Source organism: Artibeus jamaicensis, unplaced genomic scaffold (genome assembly GCF_021234435.1).
Source record: "Artibeus jamaicensis isolate MK-2021 breed Jamaican fruit bat unplaced genomic scaffold, CSHL_Jam_final contig_471, whole genome shotgun sequence".
Lineage (NCBI taxonomy): Eukaryota > Metazoa > Chordata > Mammalia > Chiroptera > Phyllostomidae > Artibeus > Artibeus jamaicensis.
The window spans coordinates 5,949,333-5,967,988 of record NW_026521850.1 but is presented as its reverse complement, the minus strand read 5'-3'; the positions used below and the strand labels follow the sequence as shown (position 1 = coordinate 5,967,988).

At 56.7% G+C, this 18,656-nt stretch overlaps 2 protein-coding genes across 3 annotated transcripts; both read left to right on the top strand.

Moving 5' to 3' along the window:
• The first annotated feature begins 9,405 nt into the window (after positions 1-9,405).
• LCN2 (lipocalin 2) lies at positions 9,406-13,216 on the top strand. Of its 2 annotated transcripts, none has more exons than XM_037153859.2 (7): positions 9,406-9,624; positions 10,154-10,290; positions 11,370-11,449; positions 11,622-11,741; positions 11,987-12,088; positions 12,886-12,915; positions 13,060-13,216. In XM_037153859.2, exons 1-6 carry the CDS (start codon positions 9,487-9,489, stop codon positions 12,906-12,908), a joined length of 600 nt encoding a protein of 199 aa, XP_037009754.2. In that variant the 5' UTR covers positions 9,406-9,486; the 3' UTR covers positions 12,909-12,915; positions 13,060-13,216. The 2 variants fall into 2 exon arrangements, with proteins under 2 accessions (XP_037009754.2, XP_037009682.2); XM_037153787.2 differs by having other exon boundaries at positions 13,019-13,216.
• A 2,006-nt stretch (positions 13,217-15,222) lies between these two features.
• Positions 15,223-18,634, top strand: BBLN (bublin coiled coil protein). Its single transcript, XM_037153969.2, has 2 exons — positions 15,223-15,472; positions 18,161-18,634. The coding sequence occupies exons 1-2, from the start codon at positions 15,394-15,396 to the stop codon at positions 18,331-18,333; spliced, it is 252 nt and encodes an 83-aa protein (XP_037009864.1). The 5' UTR covers positions 15,223-15,393; the 3' UTR covers positions 18,334-18,634.
• The last annotated feature ends 22 nt before the right edge of the window (positions 18,635-18,656 follow it).

Below are 18,656 nucleotides of genomic sequence, written 5' to 3'. Positions count from 1 at the left end.
GGAGCCTCCACTACCTAGGCTTCTCCGTGGGCAGCCTCAGGGTGGCCCCGGCCGGCGGCAGGGAGGGGGCGGAGATCTGAAGGGGCCGGAGGGGTGGAGTCTGATGGTGGGGCGGGCGCAGAGCTCTGCTCGCTAGCTAGGCGCGAGATCCCGGCTGCGGCTAGTACTGGGCTTAGGACGGGGGTGGGGCTCAGGCTGAGGGGGCGGAGTCTGGATGTGAAGCGGCTCTCGGTCCTGAACGTGCTGGACTTTGGGGCAGGGGTCCGGCCTGCCAGCCGCCTTGCGCCGCGTGGTTCCATTCTTTTGGTTTCGCCTTCCAGCCCCGGCCTGCAACTTTCCCCCAGGGCCCTCTGTCCGCGCGGCGGTGGCCGCGTTGCCTCATCGCGCTCTCCTTGCGGAGCCCGAACCCGCAATTTCAGGCCCGTAAGGGGACCTGGGCATGCGGATAGAGGCGGACGCAAAAGGCTAAGACGACAGCTTCGGGGAAGCAGGTGACTTGGAGACTGCTGAAGGGACCCTTGCTTTCTCCTGGGAAGGGGAATCGAGGACAGGTTAGGGGTTTGGAAGGGACCGCGGAGCCCTCCCATCCGCATTCCCCGCCCCTGGGTGGGTTGCAGCTGCAGGCGCCGATTCAGAGTTCAGGACTAGCACCTGCGAGTTGGGTCCCTGGAAACGGCAGCGCTTGAGAACTGTGGACAGCCGGTCTCGTTTGTAGGTGGGACACTGAGGTCGCTTCATGGACACTCGCGCTTTCGGATTTGCTCCAACCGCTTTGCTCAGCCCCTTTTGGGGACAGAGACTCCTGAGGGGGCGGGTCTGGAGGACCTTCCGCAGAAGGGGCAGCCTGGGTGGGCGCTCCTGCCCTGCTAAGTCAGCATCCTCAGCCACTTTTTGTGGTGTGTTCTGGAGCTCTGGCGAATGTGACTTGCTGACAAAGCAGCCTTGTGGCGTGCACTGCGCCGCGGGGTTGGGGGTAAGCTAAGGGTCGAGGCGTGGAGTATGAGGAGAGAATCATCAGCGTCCTTTTCACCTTCTCCAGCCTGGTTCCCTTTCTGTAAAATGAAAATAATTATTGGTGTCTCCTTCACTGAGGCGGGTCAGGAGTATGTAAGAAAATTAATGGGGAGAAGCTGGAGGTTAGTGAGGTCCTTGCCTTAGAGGCCCCTATTTTTTTTTTTTTTTTTTTTTTTTTGCCTACCTGGCAGCCGCTCCAGCTTTGCCAAATAGGAAGGAAACCCAGTGACTAGCCCCTCCACCACAATGCTTGGCAAAGTTCTCCCTTTGCCCCCTGGCCCAGATTGGGCAGGACGTTGGGGCAGGACCATGACTCTTGGCTTGCCCGCCAGGGCTTACTGCCCTGCACTGTCCCTTCCTTAATAAGCATTCTGGCCTGGCCTCCTGCCTGGGGCCAGCATTGAGCGAAGCCCTGCTTAATGCTCAGGGGACCTCAGGGCAGAGGGACCAGCTGTGGCTGAGCAGATCCAGGGATGGCTGTGCTCTTCCCTCTTGCTATGGGACATCAGGGGACAGGTGGCTCAGGCCCAGGGTTTTCTCACAGAAGGGAGAAGGAGCCTCTGTCCAGGCATAGCCCGGATCCAGCCAGCCCGAGAGCTCTATCCCAGGCTATGACTTCCGTCACCTGCCCTCAGGGTCTGGTGGCCAGTCTCCTCCCAGGGCTGGGTACATATGGCTTTCTATGGCTCAATGACAACACCCCCTCCCCAATCTCTCCTTGTTCTTCTTGTATTTTTTAAAAAACAAAGCTGAGTAAATTTAAAGGTCAAATTGGTTTTGATCAGCGATTCATGAATTAAGTAGCATCCCATCTAGCAAGTACAAAATGGGAGACTTTTCCAGGCAGAAGGGTTCAGGGACGAAAAAGAGTGTTACCTCATTACTGCCGACTGGGAAATGCCAGGCTGACACAGTTCAGGTTACATTCCTGGGGAAGGTTGCAATCGGAATTAGGTTAGGTATTAGATCTCAGCTGGGTGTGCTTAGCCCAGGTGACTCCATTTTGGACCTGTTGCCATTTTAAACTGACTACTCTGAACATACTTCTCTGTTTTCCATCCTCTCTTCTGCGGCCTCTTATGACTCAGGTTCATCAGGATTTAGTCTTGACCCTTCTAGGCCACATGCACACAATATTGTCTATTGTACCTAGACAATAAAGCTTACATACTATTTGGTTCTATTTATATAAAACTAGAACATGCAAACATATGGTGACAGAAAGCAGATCGGTGGTTGCCTGGGGTGTATGGTGGAGAGGAGAGGAGGGAAGGGGCATGAGGAATCTTAGGGGTGATAAATATGTTCTATGTCTTGGCTGTGGTTGTGGTTTTGTGGGCATTTATGTATGTCAACACTTAACCAAATTGCTCCAAAATCCCAACAAAAGGGGTATGTCAAAAGGACCCAGGCCCTGGCTGGTGTGGCTTGGTGGATTGGGCACGGGCCTGCGAACCAGGGGATCATGGTTCGGTTCCCAGTCAAGGCGCGTGCCTGGGTTGGAGGCCAGTTCCCGGTGGGGAATGCATGAGAGGCAACCATGCATTGATGTTTCTCCCTCTCTTTCCTTCCCTTTCCCCTCTATAAAAAAAATGAATGAATTTTATTTTTTTAAAAAAGGACCCAGGATTATAACCCATAAGTATAAATAAATATCCATGAGCCCATTCTGGTGCAAATAAATGATTGAGTTAATAAATAATTGGGAGAGAAGAGAAATCTCCCATGCAGAAGAATTCCTAATAGTTTATGCGGACACCCTGCCCTCTGGGAGGTGGAGCAAAGCTCCCACTCTGCTTTGGGCTGTGCAGAGCGGCTTCCTCCCCAAGAGGACAGTGTGCAAAGGTGGGAGAAGGGTCGCCTTGCAGTGGAGACACCTGACAACACACCTCAGCCGGGGGTCAAGGTCAACATCAGCAGTGATCGGCCCCGTGAATAGCACGGGCCCCTGATAAGATGTGATGCAAACAGCCCTTTACCTCTGCGGTTTTCCTCCTAAAGCACGTGAGCCCGGGCTAATCGTGAGAAAAACGCCCGACAAGTCCCAGTAGGTGGACGTTCTCTACAAAATGTGTGACCGGCGCTCCTCAAAACTGTCGTCAAAACCAAGTTAAGTCTGAGCAACTGTCTCAGCCAAGAAGAGCCTACAGAAAGGTGATGACCAAGTGTGACACGAGGTCCTGGATGGGATCCTGGCACAGGAAAAGGACATTGTACAAACCAAGGAAATCTGAATAAAGTATGGACTTTAGTTAAAATAATGTATCAGTAGTGGTTCATTAACTGTATGTGTATTGTTACTCATAAAAGATGTTAATGATAAGGAAATGAGGCAGGGTATATGGGAACTCTGCAAATTATTTTCACAATTTTTCTACAAATGTGAAACTTAAAAGTCTATTTTAAAAAACTCATCTAATTATGCACTTCCAATATGTGCATGTAGGGAACCGTTTCAAGTAGCTCAGCCTCCACGTGGAAAACCAGTGGGGAGCGAGTGGCATGCAGGACCATGCCCACGGAGAGGTTTCCTGGTGGGAAATCAGGACTGCATTGTACCTAGGCTGCTCTGAGACTTGCTGTTGCCAAAACTCCCTCACCCTGAATTGAGTCAGAAAGTGCTTACTGCAACTTCGTAAAATCTGACCCAACCCTCCCAAGTATGGAGTGTGACTGGTTCAACCACTTTTCCCCTTGGTCTGCAACATCCTTCTCTTTGAAGAAATTAGTAGCATTCTTTCCTTTGTTATTTGTAAAAGGTAGTCCCCTGCATCGAACCTGTGCATAGTAAATGAGGACTACCCTCCATGTAATGTACCCAGAGAAACAATAAAAGCCTGTCCAGGCAGGGGCCTCTGGTCCTCTTGCCCTCTCTCACTTAGAGAGTGGCTATGCTGTCCCTTTTTCTCCTCAGGACTTCTGTTGTTCATCTGTATTTGTTCACTAGCAGCCACAACATACACAGATCCTGCCGGCCAGGATCTGCCTCATGTGCAGTCTGTGGTGTGTGGCTGGTGTTCCCCGTGGGAAGATTTGTTAATGTGTCAGTTTCTGTGGTGGTTCTAGGGCCACTCTGACTTTCTCTGACTTCTTGAATCCATAAATTATAGTATACTGGGAAATTTTCCACTTCATTACCTATAGCATTCTCTTACCCTTTAATGTCTATAGAATCTATCTGGTTATAGCCTTTTTAAAGTGTCTACTTCTGTTTACTCGTGTCCTATGTCTTTCTGTGTTGAGAAGTGTTTCCAAGTTTCTACCTGTGACTTTTCCAAATATCTACCTAGACTTTTCCAAGAGTCAGCTTTTGGCTTTGATATCCTATTGTATCTTTCTCTTTTTTTAAATTAATTTCTACTCTTTATTTACTCCTATTTTCTTTGGATTTATTCTGCAGTTTCTTTTCTGAAGTCTTACTTTGGACACTTTGCTCATGACTTGGCAGCATTTCTCATTATAAAGCACACACCGTGCTGGGGTCCAGCCTTGGCAGGTCTCAGGGTCCCTGAAGGATGGACAGCGCAGGCGACAAATGAAGAGTCAGACTCCTGATTGGGTGCCAGAGAACAGCCAGCCTCTGTGGGTCTGACCAAACTCTCAGAGTCTGATTAAGCTTTATTTTTATAGAGATTGTTACATAACATTAAAGAAACAGGTGCATGGCGTGATTAGTTAAGCAGAAAAAACTAATACAGAGGTAACCAGGAAAAGTACAAGAATTTCCATAGTTTCAGTTATGTTAAACAAAGGTTGTTTTGACCAGGAGAGCCATTAATCAGGCAATTAGAAATAGCTGCATGTACAGAGTTTATATGTCTTATTGTTTATTAAAGTTCTTAGAATTTGGCATGGGGCAAAAGGATATGCTAGACTGAGCAAAGGTTATAGGAAATTTATTATAAGGCCTTTGTGGTGTCTAACTTAGCTATCTTTCTGTCTAAAATGTTTCTTTATGTAATATGGACTCCGACTCCTTGGTAATTGTTTCCACGTGCTTAGTTTGTAATTGCTAACCAGCTTCCCCTGTTTCTTTGCCTGTATATTTCTAACTAATACATATTCCTCTCCAAGGTAGAGGAGGGGCCGTTACTCATCAACTTTTAGACGTTCAGAGTCTACTTCATTAGGGGGGAACTTTGTTCTCTGGCCAGGAAATCATTTTGTACAACTTCATTGGAATTCTGCGGATCATTGGACCTGAAATACAGGTGTCTAAAAATCCCACCACCTATTAATCACAAAAACAAACATGCAGGGAGAGACAGACAGGAAATCCAGCCATGGTTGCCTCTGCTGTGCAGATGCATCTCATCTGCCCTCACTGTGTCAAGGAATAGCTGCTGGTCGACTCCCAACAACACCGGAGGCTGTGCACGTCCCCGTTTATTGTGAGTCCATAATAGTGAGTTGGCAGGGCATAGAGTCTGTGTCCTGCTAGACCAGGTGCTCTGGTGGAGGGGAGCCCTTCAGAATGTCCAGACTGCCAGTCGGCCAGGACTGCTTTTCAGATGGATCCTCGCCAAGGTCCCCTCAGGCCACTGGAAGACAGGTCACCCAACCCTGCCTGTTCTTGCAGAACAGCAACCCCTTCCAAGCAGCCTCCGTCTCTGTTCTCCAGCCAGGGCTGATCTAGCCCATCCCTCGCCCCTCTCTTCACTGGCCCAGGTTGGCCTCTTTTCCTTTGAAGGTGGACATGCTCTCCCTTCGAAGCCTGACCTTGTCCTACTCACTGCCTGTCAAACCTTGCTCGTGATGCCCCCCTCCCCCAGAGGGAGAGGCTCCGCCACGACCCCACCCCATCTGAAAAAATCACTTGGTGCCCAGGAGGAGCCCAGCTGGGACCCCCACCTTCCTCAACCACTGAGAAGAATGGGGAGGGGTGAAAGGGCCGCTGCCCGGTCAGTCTCCAGCGCCCGGGGAGGACCCAGGCAGGAGCCTGAGTACCTCTCAGACATTGTTCTCTTTTAACCCCACCCCCTGGGCTGAGCACTCTCCCAGTGTGTCCTGGGCTCTCAGGGTACAAAGACAGAAACAGCCTGTCTCAAGAGTCAGACTCCCCTCCTCACACAAGCCACCTTGATGATGTACAGTAGACACCCGGCTGTGGGCCCAGGGAGCACAGTGCACGGCGGTGACCTAGGAGGATCCACTCACCACCAGCTGGATGCCTGGAGCCCACTGCAGACCCTGCTCGGCACAGTGGCCTGCAGTCCTGGTCCTGTGGTCCTCATGGGTCCTCTCACCCAGAGGGACAGGCAGGAGCACCCCTCTAAGGGCTACGCTTGGGCCAGGCACCTGAGCGTCCTGGCCAGACCTCCTGTGGCAGGGCCTATGGCCCGCTGCCCAGTGGGCCCCACCGGAGAGAGGGATCCAGTGGGTATATAACAGGCTGTGAGGGAGTGGCCACCTTTCAGAGTTTTGCATAAGCAGGGTTCCCTCCAGAGGGAAGGGGCAGGAGCCAAGAAAGCTCAAGTGAGCCCTGGTGAGCCTGGGCATGAGAGATGGGGCATGGGGGCTGGAAAGCTGCTTCTGGAAACGAGAGAATCAAGCCGAGGCCCTAGGGGCACAGGCCTTCCCCCTCCCAGGTGTTTGGTCCTACGGTGGCCAAGGAGGGCCCATCTGTGGACACCAAAATTTTCTGCTACTGTGACCGGCCTCCTGGGGCATCTGCTTGAAAGCTTTTCGGCTCTGCCCCAGGCTCCAAGAAGCCCAGTGTCCCCTGCCTGGGGACCTCTTGCCCAACCCTTCAGGTGAGTCAGAAGGTATTGCTGTTCTGCTGACCATCAGTCATTCATGGCTGGGCTGAACCCTGCACACAAGCTTCCGGAAACCAGCGGTTGGACTGGACTCTTTGGGTGCAATTAACACAGAGAACACTTCTCTGTCTTCCTGAGGGAATTACCCCCCAACCTGCGTGTGAAAACAGGCCACTGTGGTTCCTGGAGCCTCACCTCTTGGGCATGTGGGGAGGGGAGAGCCACCTGCCAGACACAGGTGGGGGAGGTTAGGTCTGGAACAGCCAGATTTCTCCTGGCTTCTTGCCATAGAGAACCCCACATGTGGACAGTGTTTATGTTCCTGCCATTGCTAAAGGGACCCAGAGCAGTACTTGGAAGGCCCTTGGCCCCAGAGCTTCTGTGTGGCTTGTTGTGGCCTCACTGGGGACATTTGCAGCCCTGAGAGTGAGTGGGGAAAGCTGGTGGGGGTGGTTCTGTAGGACCATCCCAGGGGCCACTGTGGGGGCCTGGCGCATCCTACATGCTGCCACATGTGCTGTGTCCACCATTCTGAGAGCCCTGGGGCCCAGGGACTGCCCCCAGCCCTGGGCAGGCAAAGCTGAGAGTCCCCTGCCGGGCTGGGTAGGTGCCCAGGCCCAGTGGGAGGCGGGGTGGGCGAAGAACAGGGCAGACAGTGTCCTGTCAGGCCTGGATCCAGCACCAAGATGCGTGGGCCCCGCATGGGTTTGGCCAGAAACTCAGAGATCACCTCGAGTGGAGACAGCCGTGCGTGCACCGGCTGTGTGTGCACAACTTGAGGTGTGCACGGCCTCAATGGAGCAGGTCAACAGCAGGGCATAGGGGTGGGCAGCGGTCAGCAGGCACCTGGAGGAGCCAGGGTCCCAGCAGGTGCCCCTGAGCTGGGCCCCCACCCCTCCTGCACCTGACCTGGCTTTCTCATGCTGCACACCCTGTGCTCCCCACCTCCCCAGCTCATACCAGGGAGCACTGGCCACTCTGCCCCCTGACTTTAAGAGTCTAGAATATTCCACTCAGCGACTCCTTGTTGATCCAAGGCACTGCCCCTCCCCTAGTCAAAGTTCTCTGGGGCTCCATTGTTGTCAGTCTCTCCCACATCCGACAGCCACCCAAGGCTCGAAGATACCTTTTAAGGTCAAAGAGAGTAGCAAGGGTGGAGCCCCTGGGCCTGCTTGCGAAGATGAGATGGGTAGGGGATGGCCACAGGGTCCTGGAGGGCAGTGAACTTGGGTGGCAGCAACATCCCCAAAGCGTTGCTCATCTCCACTTCCTGCCCTTTCATCACTGGACAGGCAGGCAGGGCAGGGCCTGGGGGGGGCCTCTCTGCCTTGGGATGGCCAAGGCTGCATCCTACCTCCAGCTCAGAACCCGTCCAAAGCCCCTTGCCCCTTCCCCGGCACTGCTGCTCCAGAACCCAGGATGGGGTGCTGGCTTCTGAGCAGCAGGTGGGTAGAGCCAATGAGGTCCCTGTCCGTTTCCTGAGGCCAGCAAGCCCTCAGTTCAGCCTCAGGTCAGGCGTCCAGACAGCGTTCACCCTCATGGTGACATCTGGGAGACACTGTCCAGTGCCTGGGACCCATCACTACCTCCCAGGGACAGCCAACCCCCAGGGAGGAAACTGCTGTCCAGGGCATAGCTGGGGTCAGCCATGGCAGGAACGCGTATGGGGACGCAGGCCTGCCTGGGCCACTGGACTCCACGGACCCAGGCTGCAGCCAGAGATGGTGGATGGTCTCAGAGACCTCTCAAGAGCAAGGCCACGTCTTTGTGCTCCCTGGATGCACACGCCAAAGCACCTGGCGTCCAGAGCAGTGGGGTGGAGAGCCGGCCTTCAGGTGGTAGCCCCCTCACCCAGCACAGGTTCGCACCCCTCATTGTCCCCCCATGCGGATAAAGGTGGGACTGCAGCCTCCACACTGTTCTGTTGAGCTGGGGGTCTCTGCCCACTGGGCCCACAGGAGGGGCCAAGTCCGCAGGGGTCAGCTTCGGTCCAGGTGCACTGCTGCCGACGGGGCGTGGAGGGTGAGAGGGGCCACTCTAGGCGAGATCCTCGCAGATCAGACTCTGAGGAGGGTTCTCCCCTGTGTCAGGGTTGGCACCTGGAGGGCCAGGAGTTGGGCTTTGAGACCTCAGGAAATACACTATGTTCCTTCTACTTTTAGCTGCCCCACCCATCTCTGTCCCTTCTGAGAACCAGGAACAAGGACATGATCTGTTGCAGTGAAGCATTGACGGTATTCATCGGGTGCCAGGGAAGGGAGTCTCACCGCAGTACCTCACCTTGGCCTTGGGCCAAGCAGGGGCTCCTGGAGGTCAGAGATGACGGACCAGATCCGGACTAATGAACACAAACAGAGCCTCCCAGAGAGGAGGGAAGGGACTCGGACAGTGCTCGGGGGGGCCCTTGTCCCGGCAGAGGTGCAGAGTCCTGGGGAAAGTCCCCTCTTGTCTCCTCTGGCCTTCCCGCCTGTCCATGTTGCACAATCCTGCCATGGAGAAAAGGGGCAGAAATCTTACCAAAAGTTTCAGCAGGAGCTGCTGGAAGTTACCTCACCCTTCCTGAATTTGCCAAAGGGCAAATTACTCCACCCCGGGGTGAGTCGGTGAGCAGGGGGACCATAAATAGGGGCCAGGGCCAGCCTCCTCACTCACCTCCCCTTACTCCACCGCCTGCCAGGCTCAGCAGCTGCCCAGCTGCCTCAGCCCCGAAACCATGCTTCCAGGTCTCCTGTGGCTGGGCCTCACTCTGCTGGGTGTCCTGCAGACCCAGGCTCATGGCCCCACCAAAAACCTGATCCCAGCCCCACCTCTGTCCAGGGTCCCGCTGCAGCCAAATTTCCAAGATGACCAGGTAAGGGGCCTGGTGGGACAGTTGAGGGGAGGCCCCCAGGAACAGTGGAGCAGAGGGAGGAGGGGCAGAGTCTTCGGGAGCGTGGTAGGACAGGATGGGCCCGCGGTTCCGCTCAGTCCATCCTTGGGTCCCCTGATAGAAGCCACGCCCCATGCCCCCATCCCCGCCCCAGCCTTGCTGATCTGCCCAGCTTCACACTCCCTCCCAGAATCTCCAAAGTCCACACAAAGTGGGAACATGTTCAGTCCCTCTGCATGATGAGGAAACTGAGGTGCAGAGGGACCAGCTGGCCGCGGCCCAGGGTCACTCCATCCTCACTAGACCCCGGGCTCCCTCCCAGCCTGCCGGCCTCCAGCGGCTGCCGGCTTCATCGGTACAGGCCCAGCCCAGGCCTGAGCGCCCAGTCAAGGGGCCCTCGGCCCTGGTAGAGGGGCTCCTGGTTCTGGGCCAGGCTGCCCAGAGGTGCACTCGGGGACAGAGCAGCCGGGGACCTCCGGGGCCCACACCACCTATCACCAGCCCCCTGCAGTTCCAGGGGAAGTGGTATGTCGTGGGCCTGGCGGGGAACGCAGTTTCAAAAGAAGAACAAGGCCGGTTTAAGATGTACACCACCACCTATGAGCTGAAAGATGACCACAGCTACAATGTCACCTCCACCTTGCTCAAGTGAGACGCACCACCTCCTGAGGGAGCATGGGGGGCACGGGGGCTGACCGGGACTAGGTTCTGATGTCATGGCCAGGGGAGGACCGAAGCTGACAGTCATTCATCCTACTATGCAGTCCTAGATTCGTAGATTTGCTCCTTCCTTTCTCCATTCGTTACGTCAGGATGCATTGGTCACTTCTGTGTAGACAGTAGCAGGGGTGGACAGAGAGCCCTCAGGAAACAAGACAGAAGGAGCGGGGGTGTCCTGCGGTGGGAGGAGGGTCACTGGGCCCAGCCTGGAACCCCACCCAGGACTTCACTGGGGGTTTCCAGGGAGATGCCTCTGGGTCAGGCCTTGAAGAAGCCAACCTGCCTTGGAAGGAGGTGCGGGGGGCTTAGGCAGCCACAAGCCATGGAAGCGGGGTTGGGGGGTAGGGGGGCAGTCACACTGCCAGGGCTTCAGACCCTGGCACCCAAAAAATCTGATGAGGAGCACAGGACCCCTCTGGCCGCAGTGGGGAGAGGAACGGTGGGGGGCCAGGGCTCACCCGGCTCCTGTGGGTTTCTGGTTCTGGCACCTGAGAGGGAGGGGCTGGAGCATTTGTGCAGTAGGGGCAGAACAGGGATGGGTTTGGGAGCCAAGGACACAGTGAGAAGTCAGGGCTGGCCCAAGGGCCAGGGCGGTCCTTGGGATACGGAGCAGACCAGAACCTTGGCAGGTCAATTCCCCAGAAGAGGGTATAGAAAGGGAAACAGCGAGATAAGAGCAGGGGACCAATGCCCACGGTGGGGAGGACAGTGTACAGGAAAGGCCACCAAGGGAAGACAGCCCGGAAGAGGGAAGGACGGTGGGTGCTGGAGAGTCAGGAGGCCCCGGGCAGCCCACGCAGGAACAGCCAGGATGGGCTCAGACGGGGACGGGGGCGGGGTGGGTAGGGAGAGCCCCAGCCAGCTGCGGGGGTGAAGGTGGGCTGGGCTGGACCCAGGGCACCAGGATTCTGGCCCCTCCAGCAGCAGCCCTGGCCCTCAGTTCATCCAGCCCAGGCGGGCCAAGCCCGCGTGTCTCCCCCACTCATTCACACATCTCTCCCCTGCAGGGGCCAGACCTGTGACTACTTTATCAGACCTTTTGTTCCAAGTTCCCGGCCTGGCCAGTACACCCTGGGCAACATTAGGAGTGAGTCCTAAGTAATGTGGGCCCTGGGGGTGGGGTCCCTGGTACAGGGTCCTCCCAGAGGGGGAACAGACCTCCCTGCACCCCACACCGATGTTGTCCTGTGCGGGGCTGGGGAGAAATGAGCTGCTGTGTCCAACCAGCCAGCGCTGACCCCTCGCTGTCCGCCCCATAGCTTACCCTGGACTGCAGAGCTACACCGTGCGAGTGGCCGCCACCAACTACAACCAGTTCGCCATGGTGTTCTTCAAGAAGGTCTCCTCAAACCGGGAGTACTTCAAGACCACCCTCTACGGTGGGTCTTCACCCACCCCCTCCCCCAGTGGGACCCAGCTCCTGGTCACTTTCGAGGGAGGGGAGCAGCCTATCCCCACTCAGCCCCCAAGGCCTCCCCGAGTGCCACCTCGGCCCCGAGCCCCAAGGAGGCCAGGGAAAGAGCCCTCCGAAGACCCTCCACTCTGGCGCGGTCTGAGCGCATTCTTTCACTCAACAACATTAACGGTGTGTCCACCGGCCGTTCACTGGCCATCTCAACCGCAGGGAGGACCAAGGAACTACCCCGTGAACTGAGGGAGAACTTCATCCGCTTCGCCAACTCCCTGGGCCTCACCAGTGACCACATCATCTTCCCTGTCCCGATCGGTAATGGCCAGTTGGGCAGAGGAGAAAGGGACATGGGGACTGTCCAGGTCTGATGTCATTCCACCAGGGAAAGGGGAGAGGAGGGACTCAGTCCCCAGCTCTGGTCACTGGGGCCCCTTGGGAGCCCCTTTGGGTTCAGGAGGACCACAGCGCACCCAGGGGTCTGTGGAGCCCTCAGGGATCAGGGCCCCAAGCGCTCTTCCCTGATAGACAGTTTGGGCCTAATCCAGATGAGCATTTCAGGCCCAAGGCCAAGTTTCCTCAGTCTCATTACCTGGGGCCCTCTCCCCCTATACCCCAGATCCTGCTATCCCGGGCCATTTCCTCCTCACACTCCCAGGCCCCCTTTGTCCTGGGCTGCCTCTCCCTACACCCCAGGTTCTGCTGTTCTGGGCTTCCTCCTCTCTCACCCTGGAACTCACTCACCATTGACTTGGGAGGTGCCTTTGTCTGCAGGCAATCTGGCAGGCTACTCAAAGAGCCGCCAACCTCTCCAAAGCTGAGGAGTTGCCAGGGCTGATAAGGTTAATGGGTAGGAGACCTAAGTGCCCAATCAGGTGGCTGGGCCTCATCTGCTTCTTCTGGAGAACAGGTGACCAGCCCCCCACCCCACCAGGTCTTCCCAGGCCTTTCTCCAGATTCCCTTCCCCCCTCATCTGCCCTTCTGCTGCCCCAACCCTGAAGGGAACCCCTAAATCTTCTGCTGCTTGGCTGGGCTTGGGCCTGGGGCAGCCCAGGGGCAGTGCAGGGGTCACACACACACCCTGCCCATTTGTGACGGACTGTCTCCCCCACAGACAAGTGCATCGATGACCAGTGAGCAGGTGGTGAGTATGGCCGGGGACGGGGCTGATGGGAGCCAAAGCGCAGCGGCCCGGGGCACCCCTACCCGATACTGCTGCCAACATGACTACGCTGCGTCCCTCTCAGGTGCCTCCTGTCTCTCTCCTTCCCCATTGCCCTCACATCAGCCTCTGCCCAAGATGCCGCCCAGCTGCCCCCACCAGCCTGGACACCAGTGAGAGGGCCAGGAGACCCTTCTCACAGTTCAGCCCACCCAGCTGCCCCCTAAGCCACCCTGCTGATGGAATTGCTCCCTGACTGCCAAATAAACCCATGCTCCCAGTCCCCCAGTCTGTGCTCCTTGACCCCTCGGCCACCTGCAGTGGGTGGGCGCTCAATATCACTCCCAGACCTCCCTTGTGGTCCTCAGTGATGACAGAGGCCACAGAACTCGAGTCTGTCTTTGACTGAATACTTCCTAGCTCCCAATCCTGGGCCTACCACCAGGCCAGTGGGAGCCCCTGCATGTCCTGGCCTTTGAGGGGTACCCAGACCAATGGAAACACCTACAGGCCCACACCTCAGGCCTGCACTCGGACACCTGCAATGGGTCCTAGAGCCAAGGCTCAGCCAGGGCCAGGGAACTGGAGGGGACAGGGGAGGCTCAGCTGCCGTCACCCCCAACTCACCAGGACCCGTATGGATGCTGAAACATGGCCACCAGGCCAGGAGGGGTGCACAGTGGGTGAGGCAAGGGAATACCCAGCATGAGGCTGTGCCAGGCAGAGAGGGTCACCAGGGGCAGGCGCCTGCCCCTTTGCCAGACTCCTGTGGTCCCAGTGCTCACCCTCCTGCCCCTGCTGCTGGATGGCACTGCCCATCCTGACCCCATTCAGAGCACTGTCTCGCACCCACACCTGTGTGATGACCTCTTGGACCATCAGGGACAGGGTGGGGGAGGCAAAGAGGGGCACATGCTGCTGGGGATCCAGATTCCAGAAGGCTCGAGGGCGCCAGGACTGCACCACCCCTTCACTGGGCCTGCATCTGGGGTCTGACAAGCTCCTGTCCACCCACGGTCTGCAGCTGTAGCCCTTCTGTGTCTGTATCACATACAGGAACCCCCTCCGGCCTCTTCTCCCCTTGCAAGGTCAGAGGTCAGAGACCAGGGGACAAACATGCAGACTCGGGATGGGCAACAGACAGACCCTCAGGGAGATACACAGATTTCCAGAAACATGCCAAGGCTCGCACAGATGCAACCACACAGACACAGTGGGTGGATGCAAGCACGCACGCATGCAGGGAACCGGCACAGAGAGGCACGATGCACACATCCGCCCATGTGAGCCCCCAGCTGCCCCAGGCACTCCCCAGAGCCCTCTCAGAGCCAAAGATCCATCCCTCTTCAAGAACACTCAAGTGCTATCTGCCACCTGCTCCATCTGTGGCCACAGGCATCTCTGAGGGGACTGTGAGGGCGTAGTCGGCCCTGGTGGGGAGGAGTGGAGGTTTAGCTGGAGGGCTGCTGATCGGAGGACCGGATGAAGGATGCCCACACTTTATAGTCAGGGGGTCAGCTGACCTGAGTGAGGGACCAGTCACAAAAATTCGCCAGGCACTGGTTCCGCTGAGGCCTCACCTGCACTCAGTCTGGTTCGGAGAGAAGGCAGTGGTGCTGCCCATATGCGAGTCAGTGGTGGCCCGGATTACAGGCTGTGGACGCCCCCTCCTCAGGTGAAATAGTGGGACAACTTCTGGGACAGAGAAGACTCCTCCCGGCTGTCTTAGTCAAGAAGTCTAACTGGGCCTGACTGCTCTCCTGAGGTTGGCCTTAACAACCAGTGTGAGGCCAGGACCAGGCTGCCGCAGCCATGGGGCCTGACGGTGGCAACTGCCACAGGAGTCTCCGTAAGGAGCCCCTTTCCCCTGGGACATGCGCCTCACTCTCATATGGAGCCCTGCAGAAGATCACACCTCTGGACCCAGCTCAAAATGGTCCGGAAGCCTTACAGGGTCTTTAGAAACCATGAGTCTCAGATTTCTCTCGCGAGGAGGCGCAGGCAGGTCTCCAGCGGCAGGATTGGGCAAAAAGGGAGCAGAATCGGGGTAGAGACTCGGGGGTGTCACAGGCCGCCCCTGCTCCTCTGCTCAGCTCGCTGGAGGGAGCTTCCACCATCTAGGATCCTCGGCGGGCAGCCAGGGGACAGCCCGGTATCTCACGAGAGAACCGAGGCTGACTGTAAAGGCGGGACTCCGGGCGCGGGAGCGAGGTCTGATGGCGATCAGGGGCGGTTTTCTGTTTGTGGGCGGGGCGAGGCTGGGGCGGAGCTCCGGCGAAGCGGCTGGTGCCTTGGGGGCGGGGCCTCAGGGCCCCGCTCCGGGTTGCGTTAATCCGCGCGGTTCCACCCTTCCGGCCCTGCGTTCCATCCACCGCCTTCACTTTACGTCCCGCACCGGCTATTGACGTGACGGTAGCCTCGTTTCCGCGTCTTGTGGTCCCTGCGGAGCCCGAGCCTGCAATGTCGGGCCCCAACGGGGACCTGGGCATGCCGGTCGAGGCGGACGCGGAAGGCGAGGATGACGGCTTCGGGGAAGCAGGTGACTCGGGGAAAGGGCAGAAGTGACCTTTGCTTTCTCAGGGGTACCTTCCTGGGAATGGGGGTCAGGGCCGGGACAAGGGTTTGGAAGGAAGGAGCCCTCCAACCCCTCGCCTCTGGTTAGGTTGCATCTGCAGGCGCCGTCTCGGAATTAAGGACGAGCACCTACGAGTGCGTCCCTGGAAACTGCAATATTTGAGAACTGGGCATCTGGCCCCGGTTTACAGACGGGGAAACTGAGGCTGCTTCAGGGACATTCGCCCTTTGGGGATTTGCTCCAGCCCCTTCGTTGGGCCCTTGTAGGGCCATAGGCTCCTGAGGAGGCGGGGCCGGTGGACCTCCTCGGCTCAGCAGAAAGGGCTGCGCGAGTGCCCTTGCTGAGTCAGCATCCTCAGCCACCTTCTCTGGTGGGGCTTGGAGCCCTGGCGAATGCGACGTGTTTATAAAGCAGCCTGTTGCGTGCCCAGCACTGCGGTGGGTGGGAAGTGAGGTGTGGAGAGAGAACTATCAACTCCTTTCTCACCCTCTGGAGCCTGTTTCCCCGTCTGTAAAATGATTAATGCCTTGTTCATTGAGATGTGTCAGGATTAAATGGGAAAATGAATGGAAAATATTTAGTAGGTCCCAAGATGCAAGGGTTCAGTAAGTGGTTATCATTATTCCCTTTAGTGTAATAAAGATTGTTGTATTGACTGCGAGCGCAGGACTTAGTAGATATGAGGTATAGAGCTTTGCGTTTAGTTTTAGTAACAGCTTTATTGAGCTATAATTCACATACCAGACAACTCATCCATTTAAACTGTACAATTCAGTGGATTTCAGAATATCCAGAGTGTGCAATAATCACAATAGTTTCAGAATACTTAACATCAACGAGGGGCTCCCATGGGGGAAAGTGGTAGGCTGGTCACTTTGCCCTGGACACTGCTGATGAACAGCGGCCAGATGGGTGCAAAGCAGCACCAGGAAGGGCCTCCCCAGAGTCACATCGAGTGGTCCCTGGCAGATTCACAGGACTTAGTGCAGCGGGAGGAGGGAGGCAAAGGCTCAGAACTGGGGAGTGGCCTTGACACAGAAAATGCCTGGCCCCAGTGGTATGGAGATGCCGCTGCCCCATCCTCCTCCTGGCTGTGTCTCATGACACAGATTGTGAGGTGTTGACAACATGGACCACATATTTGCTGCAGCTGGGCCCTATCTGACCTCCTCATATCTTTGAACCCTCACAGCCACCCAGTTATTCCCTCTTCCAGAAAGGTGCAGTAACTTCTTGCGATGGAACAGAGCTGGGCCTGAAGCTCTAGTGCCCTGCTTCCCAAGTCTGAATCTTGGCTCTGCCACCAACCAGCTGGTGGGCCCTGGGCAAGTCCCTTCCTTTCTGGGCCTCAGTTTCCCCATCTGTGGGAAACTGCCACAAAGTGTTAAGACTGTAAAACCCAGAAGACACTATCCAGGACCCTGGCTTCTGCAAGCTGTGATGGGTGCTTCCTCCAGACACCAGAATGCAGACACATGTGCACCCATATCCCAGACGTCCTCCAGCCCTAGCCTACTCCAAACACTGCCAGCTACTTCCCCTTTGTCCCAAGCTGGCAGCAGAGTGTATCTGAGTCATGGACTGGCTCAGAACTTGCTCCTGCAGTGGGCACAGGCTCAGCCCTTGGGTACTAAGGGACACTGTGTTGCTGAGAGAGGCAGGTCAGAAGTGGCTGTGAAGGAGGGAGTGATGGTTTCTGGTGGACACCAGGGAAGGCTTCTCAGAAGAGGTGTTTTGAACTGGTCTTCAAACAGCTGTTGTGGTTGAGGCATTTTGGGTGGCAGGGATAGTTGAGCAAAGGCAAAAAGGCTGAAAAGTTAGAGGCTTCATTCATTCACTCATTCATTCATTCACTCAACAAATGCTTGTTGTGTGACAGTGAGGGCCTCTCGGAAACAGCAGTGAACATGAGGCCACTGCACTGCTCACAGAGCTCTGTAGTCTGATAGGGAGGACAGACCAGCCCACAGGTAACTGCATCAGTCCATCTGGAGGTGCAGGCATGGAGGTGTGAGGAGGGGAATCAGGCATAGGGGCCTGATCCAGTCTGGGGTGTTGGGAAGGCTCCCTGCATGCATCCTCGCTGAGACTTGAGGAACAGGACTCATCCAGGAGAGGAGGGAGGAGAGACAGGAGGAGGACACAGCACATTCCAGGCATAGTCAACAGCATGTTCAAGGGCCCTGAGGTGGACAGAGGCAGATGCGAGAAAGGAAAGGGAAAGGCATGGGAGGCGGGGCCAGAGAGGAGAGTGGAGTCTTAGAGTCCTCTGGGTGCTTGATCCTAAGGTCAAAGGCCATGGAAGAGCTAGAAAGATGGGCGGGCCTGGGGACAGAGGCCTGAGCGGCCTGACTCAGAAATGTGAGCTCTGGCCTGTGAGCAGATAAAGGACTTGGAAAAGAGACTGGCAGGACTTCCCATGCAGGACCCTGGCTCACCTCCCCCTGACCACCCTAACCCTGGAGAATAGGATGGGGAGCTGAGGTATTGTTTCTCTACATCCTGTCCTCTTTAGTTATCCACCCATTTTCCAGGTGGTGACACCGAGGCTCAGGAAGGAGTAGAAGGCTGGGGGATGATGGTTGGGGGTGAGGGATGTCTGTGAGCCCTGGGGAGACCCAGAATCTTGTCTGTCCTTCCCCTTCCTTCCAGAATATGCTGCCATCAACTCCATGCTGGACCAGATCAATTCCTGTCTGGACCACCTGGAAGAGAAGAACGACCACCTCCACGCCCGCCTCCAGGAGCTGCTGGAGTCCAACCGGCAGACGCGCCTGGAGTTCCAGCAGCAGCTGGGGGAGACCCCCAGCGATGCCAGCCCTTAGACTCCAGGAGCCCCAAACCAAGCCCCAATCCTGCCTCCCTGGGCTCGGCTCTAGCCTGGGCACTCACCACCTGACTTAGATACCTTCTCAAGGGCTGGCGTACAGGTCCTCTGGTGGCCCTGACTGCCTGAGCCACTCTTCAGGGACTCCCCTTGGCGTGTCTGGGCCGACCCCCAACACCCGGCCTTCCCTCCTGGGCCAGGTGTGGGCCGGCCACCGCCCGCCTGCCTGCCTGCCCAGCTCCTGGGCACTCTCCACTCTGCCTAGGCCTTGAATGTCCGTATTAAACTGGTTTCCAACACCGCTGCGCCTTTGTGTCCTGG